This window comes from Sturnus vulgaris, chromosome 5 (assembly GCF_052056855.1).
Source record: "Sturnus vulgaris isolate bStuVul1 chromosome 5, bStuVul1.hap1, whole genome shotgun sequence".
Classification (NCBI taxonomy): domain Eukaryota; kingdom Metazoa; phylum Chordata; class Aves; order Passeriformes; family Sturnidae; genus Sturnus; species Sturnus vulgaris.
Window position 1 is genome coordinate 53,161,823 of NC_142247.1, and position 17,813 is coordinate 53,179,635.

Consider the following 17,813-nt stretch of genomic DNA (forward strand, 5'->3'; position numbering starts at 1 on the left):
ACAACCACCAAAACCCCCACCAAACCTGGTGCTCTGTAGAGGTGTGGTGACACAGGAGTGGTGACATCCTAGGCTGTGAGCATGCCTAGCCAGCATCCCACATATCTTCATTTAGATGGTAGTGAGTGCTGCAGCTCCAGAACTGAGTGAAGTAAAAAGCTACACCTGTTCAACCTTGCCTAGGAACAAGCTGTGCAAGGCTTCCCTGTGTAGCTGCCACTGTTCCTCTATTACTGTGATTCAGCTTCCAGGACCCAGCATTGCAAAGTGCAATTGTGCCCGTTTGATTGGCCTTGGATCCTGGTTTCTAATTCATTGCATAACACTGACATGAAAATCATGTTCCTCAGCTTCAGCAACAAGATTTTGTGCTGGCTGCAACTATTGAGCACATCCCACATGCTTTTTTCACCATGAAATAGAGTTTGAAGGTTTCTAAACCTTATGCAGTAACAAAGACTGCTACTGAGATCACCTTTCAGCATGTATCAGTGGAAGATACCTGGAAAAGTATGATCTAGGTCAGGTAGAACTTGGAAATGAGCCCAGAATGGTGACCTTCTGTTTTCTCACACAGCAGAAAAATATCAGACTAGGAGTTTTCAGATTGTGTTCCATGTTAAGGACTTGATCAGAGAAAAAGTCCTTTCTCAAGAGGAACGGGAGATTCTGTTGTCTGAACAGAGTGGAAGTAGCTGCTGTTCCAAATCAATAAGGAAGGTGGGAAACAACTACTTCTAATGTTGGCTAAGACCACAATGAAAGGATGCCTACTAAGGTTGGAGCAAGGTCTTTTTAAGCTTTAAGAAGGTAGTAATATCAGTGCATATAGAAACTGAAAGAAAAGATATGTGGTAAATGTACACTGTACTTTCATAGGTCGTGTCCTTTCATATCTCAGTGATGTGAAAGCCTAACTCCAAAGAGATGACTAGGAAAAGTACAGTTGCATGAACTATGGCATTTTCAGACCTTTACATAAAAATAACATCATAAGGAACCTTCACAACATTGGTATGTATTGCAACATTGTTTCTCAAAAAATGGTGAGACTTGAAACTGGAATTTGTGGAAAATAAATCTAAGCACCAACGATTTTCTATGAGATTTCCATTGCTTAAGTGAAGTGTCAAGTCTAGAGTCAGATTATTGAGATTTGGTTTGTTATCAAAATTATAAATACAATAATATCAGAATTTGTACCCAGTTATCATGGAGCTAGCTCATGTTTGACAAATAGAGTACAATTTGGAATTATTCCTATTATTTTCATGATCTCTTTCATCAAAGAGATCCCATAGTGTAATATTGTTTTAAGATATAAATGTTGTCATGCTTAAGGCAAGAAAAAACTCAAAGTAGTAAAGGTGTAATCATCTACACGTCACATATGTACTCTGAACTGCTACTAAACATGCTGAAAAGCTATGTGTCATTCAAAAAAAGGAAGCTGCTTCCCTTCTGGGTCATGCAGGAACTAGTACCATTCCTGACTGAAGTCCATGGCAAACTTCCCATTAAATCTAATTGCACTGGGCTTTGTTTCTATCTGCAGGAGTACAGACAGTCCATGTCACTGAAAATGCAGCCACACTAATCTGTACTTTCCTAGGTAAACAATGCACCAAAAAATCAAATAAAACCAAAATAAGCAGCATAAGCTACCCACCTAAGAGGCCCCTGTTTCCAAGAGCAGCCCAATTCATTAAAAAGGCATGAGGACTTAGTCATTCTTTGCCTGATTAAGTGCATTTAGTTTAATTAAGTTTTTTTCTGTGGACAACTTCATAGTTTTGTTTTTCAAAGCTGTACTTTCATGTTTTCCTTGTTCAGCAACTGGCATCTTTTTTACCCCTCCACTGAATAGCTCACCTAAGGAACAACTTTTCTTTTACATTTTCCCTCAGGGTGGAAGGAAAGTAAGGGCATTATGAATGTGTGTCATTCACCACCTACAATAGCAAGTAATAGCTCTTGGAGTTATCTCTGAAATGGCAATGCATACTCACTTGCAACTCGGAAATGAAAACATCCCAGTTTTTTGCCTCGTTGTTGGATGGAACCAGCCTTGCAGGATAGTGATTGCTTGTTCCCACCAGCTGACAATGAAATGAATACTCTGCAGGAGCAGAGAGGCCAGAAACATTAAATTTAGCAAACTTTTCTCCATCTTGTACAATCTCAACTGAATCTAAAGTGGACCAATTTCTAGCCGAGACTTCATAGAACCTGTTGGTCATGAAAAACCTAGGAACACAACAGAGAACAAAAAGTTAAAAGGTTAGAAGGAAAAAATTAATATACATTTGATAAAGTACCAGTAGTAGATAAAGGTTCATTATTGCTGGCTGCAAACATCATAGCTGATGATGACATGGCCTCCTATGTCGTTAAGATTGTTCACAAATGAAGAGGTTCTGTGAATGTATTTACTACTTAGAGTTTTACCTCACAAGCACAGCTTTCTATAGCTGTGGCAGGCAAGAAGAAAATGCAATTTCATTCTTCAAGGGCCTCTGCCAGTGCTGTATTTCATCAGTTACCAACAGTTTAATATCAGTGGAGGAGAAGCTGAGAAGTGTCAGTAAGACTGTGGTGGCTCTGAATAAACATTTTATGGGATTTTTGGAAAATTGCTTTTATGATAGGTACAGGCATGATCGCCATTCTAATTTATCACTGCAATTCTTTCTTGGTTCAAATGCCTAAATGGCAATTTCTTTTGCAAAGGTCTGAATTCAGTGTAGAAGACAGTGCTTTCTCTCACTGGTGGGTCAGGAAGGATTGTCAGCTCTAGTTTCACAATTTGAAGTAGGCTAGGCACAAAAACGTATTTTCTTATTTTGAAAGCATCTATGTATATGTGGTATTGCAGCAGTTTATATTAATGGAATTTATGTTGCTACTAATGTAGTCTGAACAACTCCCAACAGAAATACTTGAGAACATCCAGACATCCAGAAGTGTATTCTGATCCTTTACAGATCAGGACTATGTGCTAATCTTTACCACTATTTATACAGTTACTTTTAAGCATTCAAGCTATTTCATAAGGAAATGATAAACCTTTCTTAGTATACATTGTTTAATACTTTAATCCTACTTGGTCTATGTATGTGTATCTCTATACAGTTTGCTGATGATTTCTTTTGATTATTGGTAACCACAAAAGATTCAGAAGAGAAATCTATTTAGCAAAAAATAAGAATTGCTACAAAATGAAATATTCTAATTTGTCTATCCACAATGAGTAACACTGTATGCTGACTTTAAAATTTGAAGCAATAACTTTTATGAATTATGACTGGTTTGAAAAAAAATAGAGTAATCTTAAATTAGGCACAATATAGACAATTTTATGTTCTGTCGGGTATATATATAAAGAGAGAATAGTCTCTCTGTAGAATATTGGCTGTTTGTTCAAATTAGTTACTTTCAATATCATATCATCCACACAGCATAGAATCTAACCACAAATGATGGTTTTAAAAAATTATTAATAATCGGTGGCTTTTGATTCATATAAGTTTAGAAACCTCAAGAGTTTCAAAATGCTCAGAAGGAATTTCAGGACACAGTGTCATTGAAGTGTGAAAAGGATGTTTTGTCTTATGGCATTTCTTATGTTTTAAGCCTGAACATAAACCTAAAACATTGAGCTGCAAGCATCAGTGAAAAATAAAAATCCATCCAGTCCACATTTACAAATATATGCAGAAAATGTTCTATTCTTATACAGTTGCATAATTTAAATCTTTGTATTATTGCTGTAAGAAAGGATCCTTTACCTGATGTACAGTACAATCTGAACAGAATTTCCATGGTGTCCCACTAGCAATGCTGTAGGCACTAGCTGAAAGCCACTTATAAACACAGAGAAGCTTACTTAACTGGTTATGACTACCACAAAGGCTGGGTGTGGTCTGTACTTTTGCTGATAAGGTAAGTGGTAAAGAAGGAAATTCCTTTAAAAACTGACCATATGAATGAAAAGGCCATGTATGTGAGTAGAGTCTAAAATTATTTTGAAGGGAATGTTGTCTCTTCACATTACACCAAAGACTAAAATGTTGTGTTGCTTGCAGACTTATGAGAATTAATATTCTAATTGGTTAATTAGTTGAGCCAGGTAACTTAGTAATAAAGGCTGTTATCCTTGGCATTTTTCCAAATGGCTAAAAGTGAATAGCCTCCAACAAGCATACACTTAACTGATAATGGATGCAACTATATTTCATTAAATTGCAAGAAAAAAAGGCATTCGAACAAAAAAATCTATAGAATTATTTAATTTAGTTTAACATTTTCTCAAATGAGTAGATAGCAAATAGAGCACATTATAGCAAACTGATACAGAGCAAAGAGAGAATAAAGGTTTTGTCTGCAGAACTGAAAGTACCTTGGCTTCTTAAGGAAATGTTACCTTCGTGTTAAACATTAGAGAAAATTATGTACATTAGATACATTATGTACCTTATGTATGGCAGCACAAAAAAATTCCTGGTCATGGGCCAGGCTCCCTTTGTGCCAGACTGTATGAACTCTGTATGCCATTTGTATGAACTCTGAATGCCACCACCAGTGTTCACATCTCATGTGCTAATCATTACAAGCAGAGGTATTTCTGAAGCAGAAGATAGCTGGAATTACTGTTTCAAATATTCAAAGAGGAACACAACTGTTAAGCAAAAGACTTTAAAACATAGTTTTTTGGGGGTCAACTCTATTCCATTCTATACATTGAGCACCAACAATAGCCAAGTATGCATCAATCAAAGTTTCTGCACTTCCATTCACTTTGACACTTTTTCCCAGAGAAAATGACAAACAAGTGCTTGAACAGCTGGATCAGTTTATGAGAGAGCTGAAATTATGCTTCTTCCAGCAAAGGACTCCTTCCACTGCTCCCACTCCTGCTGCAGCAGTGTCTTACTTTCCCTAACAGTAACACAACAACACTCTACAACCACTCCCTTACAGCTCATCTCCCAGCACAAGTGCAGGAGGATGAGTGAGACTGTAGCTCTTGCTAGAGAGAGGGAGAGGGAGGTGACAGCTGTGTGTGCACAGGATGAAGCAGCAGTCACAGCTGTCAGTGGGAGGTGGGATGTGACCTGTACAGCTGCTCTGTACGTGTGCATACACTGGTGTTGGTAAGGGGGATAGGTTCTGGAACCTGCTCATGCTGCTGAAGTTAGAATCACTTTTATTGACAAATAAACTGAGCTACTTTAACATGGTCCTCTGTGGAATCACTTTCTGTCTTCAAGATATGCTATCCTACAGTTAAGTAAAAGGCCTTTACAGAGGCAAAAAGTGCAGTCGTGGGGCTCAGCTCTGTTCCTTCCACCTCTTTGCCTTGCCTGTTTGTTAAGGTAGACCATGATCTTACCAAGGTGTAATCTTGAAAAAGAAATCTAATCAAAATGAACCAGAAGGGGGAAACAGAAGTTCTAATGTATCTCTATGGATTTTAGAAGCTCTTGACAAGAGACATGCTGAGATACACAAGGTGAATAAAGTGTTAGCGAATCATGAAAAAAGTCAATGGCTTGTTCTGGTTCTGTTCTGTGTATTTCATCATTTGCATTATACAGCATGCAATACTGTATTATGGTAGCTAACAGAGGCCTAAAATGACACCATTGTCCCATCAAGTCACAATCCTACAGAAAACTACAGCTTATCAGGTGAGACTATTGTTAATCAGGTGAGGCTCTGAGGTGTTATGGGTTGATACCAGCCAGCAGCCAAGCACAGTTTTAGCTGTTTCCTCACTCCCCATGTTCAACAGGACAGGGGGGAGAATAGAAAGAGCAAAAATCAGGAAACTTGTGAGTCAAGATAAAGAGAGCTTAATAAGTTAAAGGAAGAGGGGGAAAAAGCAATACAGAAGCAGTCAGTCTCTATCTCTCATATACAAGGTCCAAGAAATGGTTACCCTGGAAGCTACTCCCTACATTCTTCCTCTATTCCATTTTATATTTCTAAGCACCTGTGTCATAAATAAAAATTGATCAATTTAGACATATTTGTATTTACTTGCCCTGAAGGTCTGTTAAAAACCTGGATCACGTATGGCCCAATGGAATAAATCAAATTCTCCTGCAAAACACAGCCAGACTATGCTACTCTTACATGTTTGGCATGAAAATATCCATGACCTTACTTGAACTCTCTTTTCAAGTCCTCACCTATTGTGGAGCCTGAGTTTCTTATTCCAGCTTCAAGAGCTGTTTATGCATTTTGGTATTTAGCTATAGTGTGTTCAAGTAGAAGCACAGGTCAAGAAAGACATCGTGAATATTTCTGCCTCTACTACAACAGGCTCAAAAGGATATAAAAAGTTTTCCTGAAAAAGAAAGAAAACATGAACCATTCACCTTTTGTACTGGCATTTTCACTTAAATTACAGTTTGTCTGCAGAGCTCCTTCTCTCCAGATGCGACCCAGATTCATGACTGCATTAAATTTTTCATCCAATAATTAATTAAAATTACACGTTTTTAACAAACAAATTACTAAATATAAATCTAATTAATCTTCACTAAATCCACGTATGCACTAACATCACATTTGATCTTTTGCCAGCTACAGAAAACTAAATCTTAGAAAAATGTTTCAATTGCAAAAGGATTTTGTTTCTATAGTATAGTCTCAAGGTTTGCAATTTGCCATTGTACAGTTAAGGGAAGCCGCTTGACTACTCAAGAAAACAACACCTTTAAGGTCTAGCTATTAATTAGTTTTGAAGCACAGTGCCATGCTCCATAGGATGTTTTGTGATTTGTACTATTTTCTCAGAACTGTAATTTTACTAGAAAGGATGATATTATGCTGAAGATAGCCATATTCAGGACAAATGTAGGAAACAACCACATTCACACAGAAGGAGATTACAGCAGACCAGCTGAGATTTGTGCTAGGATGTGCAAAGATGAAGAATGAGAATTGTAGCAGTGTTTTGGAGGGCCTGTGTCTATCAGAGTGGGATAGGAGCACTAATGAGCAGTCAGAAGAGCATCAAGACAGCACCAGAGAAAGTGGTATTTTGAGACTTGTAATAAAAGGAAAAATATAACTTGGGTAGAGTCTTGGTTTGAGATCAATACCTTTTGAATGGGATCCAAGGAAAATATTTTCTTAATTCCCCATGGTGTTTAGAGAAATACATGTCTCTTTGATAATTTATATTATTGAGTCCAAGGCATGCTTGACACCATCACCAAGGACAAGTTCCAGGGATCCTATACACAGCTAACTTCAATAGTCAAAAAATATACTAATGGCAATCTTATCTGTACAGTATGTTCTCTTACAAAGCTTTAGCTGGTTGAGGGAGAAGGGAGATACTAAATAACAAAGTATGTCTGGTTTTTTGCCACCTGTCATGATCTCTGATACTGACTACGAGTGTCTCTATATACTCTGAATATCACTCTAAACACATCACTGACTCTCCTCAAGACAAGTTCTTCTTTAATGTAACACAGAATGTCTTCCTGTCTCAGTGTAAATAATGGCATTTATTCATTTGAGCATTTATCTGGGCAGGCTGGATTGATGTGCCAGGGCCAATGGTATGAGGTTCAACAATGCCAAGTACTGCACTTGGGTCATAACAGCCCCAGGCAGGACCACAGGCTGGGGGCAGAGTGGGTGCAAAGATGCCTGGTGGAAATGGACCTGGGAGTGCTGGTCAACGGCACCTGAACTTGACCCTGCCTGTTCTCAGATGGCCAAGAAGGCCAAAGGTATCCTGGCCTGGATCAGCAATAGTGTGGCTGTGTTTGTCCCCCTGTACTCAGCACTGGTGAGGCTGCACCTCAAATCTGGAGTTCAGTTCTGGGCCTCTCACTACAAGAAAGACATTGAGGTACCAGAGCATGTCCAGGGAAGGGCAGCAAAACTGTTGAAGGGGCTGGAGCACAAGTCCTGTGGGACAAGGAGTGGCTGAGGGAGCTGGAGGTGTTTAGCCTGGAGGTGAGGAAGCTCAGGGGGGACCTTAGTCTCTACAACAACGCGACAGAAGGCTGTAGCGAGGGGGGGGTTAGTTTCCACTCCTAAGTAAGAAGACACAGAACAAGAGGAAATGGCCTCAAATTCCACCAGGGAGGTTTTGGCAGGATATTAGGAAAAATTTCTTCAGTTAAAGGGTTGCCAGGCTTTGGAAGAGGTTCCCTAGGCAAGTGGCTTGAGTCTCCATCCTTGAAGATATTTAGAAGATGTTGCATTTAGGACATGGTTTAGTGGTGGACTTGACAGCACTGGGTTAAAGATTGGATTCAATGATCAAAGAGATATTTTCCAGTGTAAACAATTCTATGATTGTCCCTTTAATTTTTCTTCCTAGGTCTTCCAATTCCCTATCTTTTCTTCTTTCTTGTCATGGTAGGAGAAATATGGTCTTGTCACCACCCATGGAGCAGTAGAAACTTTAAAACTTTTTGCAACCCTCATTAACCACAAATTAGCACTAACAAAGTGCACTGGCAATCCACATTAGGACTCAATACAGCCCTGGCCATGCAGGCAGACTTCCAACCCCCCAAAGTTTTTATAAATCACAGTTAGATTTACCTGAGAGGACTGTGGACAGATCCTATTAGTAAAACAGGAAGCTGCATATACCAGCACCTTACAGTATGGATATTTGCCTACAATATTTTTTTCAGAACTTTACCTGAGCTAATTCATATATTTTCTGTATAAAGACTATACTATTGTTTTCCTGCATCATGACTCCCCAGAAGAGAAAGCAAATAATAAATTTATAAATATTTTAATTTAACTTCTCCTCTACCTTTTGTTCCTAATTTACTAGCAGGTATTGTAAACCACAGAAGATCTATTTAAAATAAATCAAGTTACCTTATCTCTAGGCTGCTGATTCCATTCACTGGTTTTGTGTATTTTAATGACAGCCTAAGAATAAGAAACAGATTTTTAATGTTAGACTAGTCAGCTTTAATTAGATCATTTGTGACATTTCAATTTGAGGGATACATTGTAAATCACTAGGCAATTACAAAAGTCATATAGCAAAGGTTCAGTACATTGAAAAATATGACTAAATATTTCTAGCCTTTTATTTACCCAAGAGCAGGTGCTTCAAAGTAAAGGAAAACAGAGATCACGTTTCATTAATGTACTTCTAGCTGAGTTACTACATTGCAACTGGCAATACTACCCTTCAAGGGAATGAAATTATGATCTCCTTAATGCTAGTGGAGATTTTTGTGATTGTGAGATCAGGTGCAGGGAAACCTGTTTGGAGCAAATAAAAACGAACAAGGAAGTAGGGAAAACAGGAAGAACAAAATTTGTGAAAATAAGAGGCATCATCTGAACAGTTTTTTTGGTCTTGACTTAACTTTTTTCTTCTAAGTATAAATTTAAAAAAAAATTTGGATGCTTTAGAAGAAGAAAATTAAAATAGCACTGATTTTACATTGTAACATTTCTGAGAGTTTTCAGAATCACATGTATTATGATATGAAATTTCTTATGCTACTCACGTTGTGTTGCTGTCTGAGCACTCAGAGGCAGAAATATCCACGTTCTGTGTTAAAAATGTTGCATTTGTCAAATCTATTAAAACCGAACTGTTAGCTTTGAGGCTGAAATTACTAGCATAAAAAAGGATGCATGAATAATTTCCAGTGGTCACATTCAGAGGAGGATATGATAAACTGTCTTCTTCCTCAGCAGCCATTAATTGTCGTCTTAATTCTGCCACCACATCAGTTCTTCTGGAAATCTGGAATAACAACACATTAACAATTCATCCCTTTCTGAGTCATTTCAGTTGAAAACAGACTTTCACCGTTCTGTACCATGAGCACCTGCTCTTAAATCCTCTATCAACCTCAATATTTGTTACTGCCTGCCTATTTAATTGGTGGTGTGGAGGCTAATGAGGCAATGTTAATCTAAGTTCCCATGGCCAGGTGTCCACATGTGAAAATAAGCACCATTGATATTAGGCAAATGAATGTAAAACAATGTTGGTCGTGTTGCCTTAACACAATAGTATTCATTTGTGCTAACAGGTAGAAGAATTATTTTTTTTTCTCCCAGACGAATATACTGAAAGAAATTAGCTCTTTTTTTCTGCAATAAAATCATAAGAAAATTTCAACTTCCTAGTTCTCCCCTTCCTACTCTCCCCTTAAGTAACAGTAACAGTTTTTGCAGTCTATATTTGAACAAGTATGAGAGCAGTCTACTTAGCTACAGCAAGCTTATTTTTAGACTCTGCTGATGGCTTCTGGAAAAAGAAGACCTTGGCTCATTTGGCTGGTGTGGTGAACTCCTATAAGAGACACATTTGCTTTTAGGATATTTCCAGGAATTCCATTTAATAGGTAATGCTTTAAAAAAAATGTGCCCAGGGCATCCTTGGTAAAGCAGACCCATAGATATCAACAGTTAAAGCAACCTTACCTTATCACACAGCAAATTTATTCTGTTCTTATCTTACTCCTCACTTCTTACTCTATGAATATCTGGGATATTCCCCCTATTTTTGAGTCCCATGTCAGCTTTACAATTTTGTATGCTACAAGTGGCCTCTACCGTTTTATAACTATAGGGTACAAGAAATTAAAGGCATCATCACAAGGGTTACAAGGGTTACCAGAACTGTAACTATGTGGAGCTATTGCCTAGAACCACTTTTGATGGGTTTAAATACAGTCAAGGACCATTTTCCAGTCTGAAACAGAGACTATAATATCGCTTCATAACCTGCCTGTGGAGAGGAGCCCCTGAAGATTTTGTCACCTTAACAGCTGCTCTGTAAATGCCATTGGCCATCTGTTATTTACAGCTTGTCTTTGTAGATATCTCATTCTATCAATTAAGCAGAATGGGCTGCATTAAAACCCTTTGACTAAATGCTCCAGTGAAGAATGCAATTTTCCCCTCCCATACATGCATACTTTATGAATTTCTTTTTAACTCAGAGTAGTGCCTTTTCAAATACATCAGAACAAGCATTATTTTAAATGAATACCATTTTCTTTAAAAGAAGAGGGTACAACAAAAGAAAATATTCAACTTTTGATATAAAACTTTAAATCTTTCCTTAGGCTTTCCTGAAATGTAATCATTTCATTTCAAACTGAGAGGAAAAGCTGAAGTCTAAATTATATCCTGTCTAACTATTGACTTCACTATGTGGGCCCCATGTATCATCTAAAGAGGGCTTTAAAAACCACCTGCTAACAGCTGAAAACAATGCTACATTGGATACTGTAACTGGGATAACTTGGGGGATTAGGTTGAAGTACCTTAAAATAAAAAGAAAGCTATTAAAATATAATCATAAGACTACAGCATTATTTCTATTGCTCTCTGAGCAGTACTTTGCCATGAGGCTCTTACATACAGATTCTCTTGTCTCTCTCAGAAAGCCTATGAAACAAAAGACCGTAAACCTGGAAAGAAGGGCTTTCAGAGACAAAGAAATCCACTAGTTTGAGAGGAATAGGCAGATCCATCAGGTCAATCCACAGCTCCAAGGCTGGTGTCAGAGGGAAAATTTTGCATTCATTGACTGTGGGATAATCTACTCAACATGTGGTCTACTGACACCTGACAGGATGCACCTGTCACAGAGGGGAAGAAGAGCTCTAGCCCAGGAGCTAGTGGGGCTTGATGAAAAACTTTAAACTAACTTGGAAGGGGGAAAGGAACAAAACCAGGCTGTCCAGTGATGAGCAATGAGGTGGTGTGCCAAAACTTGGGGAAATGAGCATTAACAGGATCCCTCAATCTGTTTCCAATTCAACATATTCTGTGATTCTGTGAATTAAGCATGCTCAAAATTAGAGAGAGAATTTTCAAAAATTTCGTCTTCAGGCTGGAAGGAGGATGTCTGAAACAGCCCAGCCTGGGACCCACTGGATACCTGAGGACAGCAGTTGCTCCTTCCAGATTACTGCAGTAATGTCTCTGTTTTTCTGTTTAAGGAATATTTTCTTTTTTTTTGTTGTTGCTGCACAAACATGAGCTTACTGAATCAAAATCATTCTCCGATGGCATATATTCATGCTAAACTATAAATTACAAGACACTTCCTTGACAAATGGATTACATTTACACTGAATTAGTGTAAATCAAATTAGATTATTTGGAACAATATATCATGGAAGTGCTGTCAGTCATTAAACCACTTTTAATTCTTTTGTTCAGTGTGCCCTTCTCCTTCACCCAATCTGAACTGAAGGATGTGTGAATCACTGTCTTATTCTCTGAATTTATCAATGGCATTTTTTATCTCAGTCATGCAATGAACTACAAAAAGACCTGATTAAATCACGTACAGAAAGAGTGCTTCTTACATTTTCCTAGACCACAGTGGAATATTGTAATTACTAATTGAACCTGTGATAGAGGTGTCTTGAACAAAGTTCTTCCCTTTGATCTGTTTTTCAAGCCTCCTAATTCAGAATCACTTCTCTTGAAAACAAGAAAGCAATCAGACCTGGTAACATTTTTATACACCAACATACAAATCTTTTTCAAAGCAAACAGGCTTTACATCCAAAATTACTCGTTTTGTTGTTGTTGCCACAGTTTTGTTGGCTCTTCCAATACAGAGTGGCTAGAGACAAGAAAAAAGATTTGGGGCCATTTTATACATTTGAAACTACAGTTGAAAACAAATATAAATCAAATAGTTGTAAACACATAGGAGAACCATACAAAATACTGTGAAAATGAAACTTCCACTTGCTGAAATGATGAGTGGTAATGAACAACAGAAAAAGACTACATTTTACACTGGTTACAACACGGGATTTCTGACTATCAGTTCAACAGATGATTGCATCTTCTGTTTCAATCTTTTGCTTCTTCACTTCTTACTGCTGTGTTAAGGTGTGCACATCAAGAATAACAAAACTGTCCTGGTGGTCCTTGCTGCTTCTTTTAATTTCTAACAGCATAGACCACATTCTCTCTGTGGGATTGCTGCTCATATTAAAAAGGTGTTTCTGTACTTTCAAGGAGGAAGGTGAGCAGGCAAAAGTGTCCATTCTCTTTCTCTTAGTTTAGTCCATATATCCATACTGCATTGTAGACCACAGTGCGTTCTCTGTATATACCTGACTTGGATGGCAAATGGAAATTTTTCCAATTTTAGTCATAACCTGATTAAGGCAGTTGCTAGTATTGCAAAACTACATAAGAATTCTATCTTCTACTAGAGCCAGATATCACTTATTAGCATTGTACAGTATGGTACAAATGAAGAAAAGAACATGAAAATATTTATGGAATGCATGTAGTTCAAAACATATTGTAAAAATGAGGACAAAGAATCTTTTTGGATCACATATGATGGCCTCAATCATGAAGTGCAAGGTCCAAGGAAGGGAGGGCAGGTGCTGCAACTCCTACAATAACACCACAAGGACAAGTACCTTTTATCTGAACTGGATTTTGGGTTTGGTAGATGGAACTGCATCTACATATCATGTACCAACTGTAATTCTTTTCACAGGACACCAAAGGAACTATATAATTGCATTTTCTCAATTTGCTTTAACAGGGACCATCAAAATCTTTTTTTTTTCGCAAGATATCCTTTAAAAAATGACACTAGGGGTCTGCCATGTGCTCAGTGGAGGGCTACTGCAGAATGGAATATCATGCTTCTTTCTGGGGTTTTGTTGTGGCATATCAGAAGCCACTCAGCATCCACATCCCAGCCAAGTATCAGCACATTTCAAATGCTTTTTCTGAAATTATAATTTTTATCTTTATTCCCACACAAACAGATCAGTCTTCCTCCACGTTTTCTATTTGATGTGGCATCATGGTCTCACTACGGATAGCATCACCACCACCCCTGCTAATACATCTATTTTCCTGAAGGACAGTGTATCATGAATCTGTGATGCAGGCAATCTCTCTGCTAAAAGTCAACAATTTGAAAGGCAAGTATTGGAATTTAGTATAACTGTAAAAAATGTTTGTGGTGTCATGTTTACAAAATCACACATGCAGCAAACAGAAATACATTTGATTGGACTTATTTCATTCACCTGTCAGTGAAAGACTGTAGCATAACAGTGTTTTAAGCTGTCAAAATCTAGAACATTAAGCAGTGTTACCAAGTATCTCTATTTTTGAAAGTTTTAACTGTTTACATTTCTATGATTTCTAACGTTTTGGGATTCTGTTTTTTAATTCCACTCTAGGCTGACTTGTGGCTGCCTCAGACTTAGACGTGTTTTAGGCCAGGTTGGACAGGGCTCAGAGCAACCTGGTCTACTTGAGGGTGTCTATTCTCATGGCATGGGGATCAGAACTGGATGATCTTTAGGGTCCTTTCTGCCCCTATTTTATGTATTTGTAGAGCAACTGTAAGCCGAAACAAAACATCAGAATAAATTTCAATAGCATATTGATATTTTTCGCAGAAGAATCGTTGACAGAGCTCTATTTCCCATCTCTGTTATTACTCTGATGAAGCAGGTAAAAAAGAATGCACAGAAATGTGCATTCATTTATTAACAATGATTACTATAATTTTAGTGCCTTGCAGGACATGTGACCAACCTTACTGTCTCACATTAGTATCTGATGGCTTCCCTGTTGAACCATGCACACTTCCACCAGCAAGCCAAATGGCTTGTCAACTGTGACACTCAGGTCGTAGCTGGTGTTCTGCATCACTCAGGGTTTTTCACAAAAACAAGGCTGGACATGAATGTTAAAGTCAAAATGCATGTCTTACAGTAAGAGATAGTGATCTCACTGTAAAACACAATGTTCTCCTTTATAACTGATAGAACTGCTGTGACTTGTGGAGATTACCCAAGTTGTGAGCAAGCACTATCTTCTGTTAGAAGAGGCAATAAAACCACAGGATTTACTGCACTGCTCAGTTCAGTGGCCTGCATAAACACAATCTGCAGTGTAGGTCACATTCATGGCTAGGATTGTTTCTTCACAGGTCTGTCCTTTAGCAGCATTGGGATGGATAAAAGATCTCTTGACTGTCATTTACAGGAATGGAACTACTCTGTACCACTGACACTTTGCAGAGACAAGAGAGTTAGCAGGGATCATGCAAGCAACAGAATCCAGAGCAGAGCAAGGTGCTGTGATGCAGCATTTGTGAAAACAATTCCACTTGAAGGGTTTTAAAATAAGACAATGGATGGCACATACAAGAACATCTGTAAATACGGTCTCCATTTTCTGAATAAATGTATATTTCCTGTTATTTTCTTGCTACAACTTTCAATGGATTTTTATACCAAACTTTTTCATCTAACCAAAGAAAGAGCAGGAATTTATCTATAAGGATATCCTGATTTTAGAAAGTAAAACAGAATACATGTAAGCTGAAATAGAGGTTGGAAGGAGCTACTACACTTAATTTGCCACCTTAAATTTCAGTTAGGACAAATAACCCAAACACAATTATTTTAATGAAAACAATGTATTGGTCATCTTCAAAAGTGTTAGAACTTACACTTTTTAGTAAATCAGATTTTGCAAGCAATATACAAAAAAGAAAAAAAAATACATTAAGAACTTGCCTTGTAAAACAAAATGAATCCTGAAAGCAATCTACAAGATGCATAATTCAGGAAATATTTGCTGATGCCAATGTCCCCAGGCTGAGCATTAGATTTTGGGCCCTGTTTCAGGCAATTCTGCCATAGAGATAAAAGAAGCTACAGATTTTGCATAATTTTTAGACTGCTAGGGGAATACCCACTTCCAACTGGTTGTTTTCCTCCCTTTCTTATATCCATATGTAAAATTCAAGTTGCTATGGGAGATGTGGAAAAGGATGGAGGAGTGTCTGCTGCAATAAAATGGAATAGATATGCAGTGAGAGTTGGACAGAGGTTACACAAGGGTCTGGTGGGTTACTTAATTGAAAAATGCAGACAGGAGCCAAAGGGTGTTAGTCATAGTGCTGGGAGAATTGCCAGCACTGTTTGTCCCAGATGTAGGCTAGTCACAGGAAAATTAAAAATCTGAAGACCCTTAAATTTTTCCCTTTCTCTACTTAATATTTGGATCCTGCAGGACTTTGGAGGACTAATCTGCAAAACTGGCAAATAAATCTAGCAAATTGGATCTTTTGACAGGGAAGTTAAAACAAGCATTTTTTCCACAGAAAATCTATAAAAAGGTTTTTAGTTTCTACTCTGCTTTCTTGCACTTAATATCCATATAACTTTTCTGACAGTAGAGTATGTAAGCTAGAAGTGGTATATATATAACAGAAAGTCTAGATAAAGCTAATCTTAGAAATAATATCCATGCTTTTTAAGATTTCCCTGCTTTTGTTTCTCTTGACAAACCTTTCTTCCTCTTCCAAGTTTTCCTCAAAACTGATGTGTTTCCACCAAAGCCTAGTTAAATCTTCCAGTTAACACACCTCAGCCAATGTTATCAGCCACAATTTCATAATTTCCTTTATCTCCTACCAGTCTCTAGCTGATCAAATAAACCAAAATGAGACCAAAGCATGCAATCTTTCCCAGCAGTTAGGTGGAACTGCTACCTCTGTGTCTGCTAGTTATGGATCCTTGTCAGGATGTTTCAATATGAAACCTTGGAAAATGGAAATTTATAAGGTGAGGCTTATTAGAAAATAAACACCAGCATTCTTGTGGGATTGCTTTAGCAGTTTGACGTCTATTGCTGTTCTTACACCATATGCAAAATTCAATGCCAGGTAATGGCAAGCCTGGCTGGGGATTTGGTTCAACCACAGTCAGTTACTCCTACTGGAAGTTCAGATTCTTAGAACTGAGGATCAGGAGCAAGGAATATTTTTAGGGTCATAAGGAAATCATACATTGGGGAGAAGGAAGGAGTTTTTAACAGCGAGAAGGCACAGAAGATTCCAACATTCACCTTCCAATAGTACTGCTCAACATAAGGCAAGACACCCTTCCTGTTCTTTTGCAGAATTTTGCAAGTGATTTGGCTGAAAGCCCCAGAAGAAGAGATATCTAGCTGTTAAAATAACTGAGGTTTAACTTTCATACTGTAGTGCACTAAAAAGCAGAATATACTTCTGATTCATTAAATAGCAATCTAGGAAATCACTCAATTACTCAGTCTAAATTAGAAATCAAATCACAGAATAATAGTTGCAGTTTTTCAATAAAATTGTAAACATTGAGGTTTTCATAAAACAGAAAGGACAGAATGAGAACAAAATATTCCATGTAATATCAAATTTGATGTCAGGCATCACTTTATGTACAACTTTCAAAGTAATGCTTCCATCAACAAATTAAAAAGATATCTATGGCATTTTGTCAGGAAAGGGATTAGTTTCTTGCCTTTTTTTCTGGCCTAACGGTGACACTAAGGACATATATAATGCAGCAACTCAATAACAAAGAGTCCCGTGTGAGGCTGGAGGGAGTTGGTAGGCCTGCATGGGTCAGAACAGTGCTACGATACCAGGTGGGATCTCAGAAGAAACAATAACTTGTCAACCTTGTGCAGGGCAAATTTGCCTCTTCTCTGCCAGCATTCCCAGCTAACAGTCCAAGGGGGCACTGGCAAGTCCCAGAGCTCTCCCACCACTGCCTCTAGCTCTTCTGTACTTTAATGCTGCTAGCACAGGTGACTGTACAGGAGTCTGACCATAAAGGACTGTTTTCTAAAAGGATATTAATACCACAGCTTTCTTTAATCAGTCGATTTTCTACTTAGACAGCTTTTTAAAAATAAAGATATAATGTATTAATTGACTGAAATCCTTTCCAATTTAAAGTTGTCAGCTAGCAGGAATGGGTAATACAGTCCTCAGAAAGAAA

General features: G+C 37.8%; 1 protein-coding gene and 1 long non-coding RNA gene across 4 annotated transcripts in view; one reads left to right on the forward strand and one right to left on the reverse strand.

Moving 5' to 3' along the window:
• Positions 1 to 17,813, forward strand: part of LOC148223712 (uncharacterized) — a 70,753-nt gene that overhangs the window by 30,433 nt on the left and 22,507 nt on the right. Inside the window, exon 5 of one of the 2 annotated variants that reach the window (XR_015804028.1) lies at positions 13,788 to 13,940. The exons of the other annotated variant lie outside the window; for it this stretch is intronic. This is a non-coding gene — a long non-coding RNA (uncharacterized LOC148223712). Of the gene's footprint in view, positions 1 to 13,787; positions 13,941 to 17,813 lie in introns of those variants that run through there. 2 annotated transcript variants of the gene reach the window in all.
• Positions 1 to 17,813, reverse strand: part of LOC106854074 (V-type proton ATPase subunit S1) — a 50,528-nt gene that overhangs the window by 3,425 nt on the left and 29,290 nt on the right. For both annotated transcript variants that reach the window (XM_014877741.2, XM_088165728.1), the window contains exons 7-9: positions 9,519 to 9,760; positions 8,872 to 8,925; positions 2,010 to 2,247 (exon numbers count right to left, since the gene is read on the reverse strand). In XM_014877741.2, coding sequence (XP_014733227.1) covers positions 2,010 to 2,247; positions 8,872 to 8,925; positions 9,519 to 9,760 — 534 coding nt within the window. The remainder of the gene's footprint in view (positions 1 to 2,009; positions 2,248 to 8,871; positions 8,926 to 9,518; positions 9,761 to 17,813) is intronic.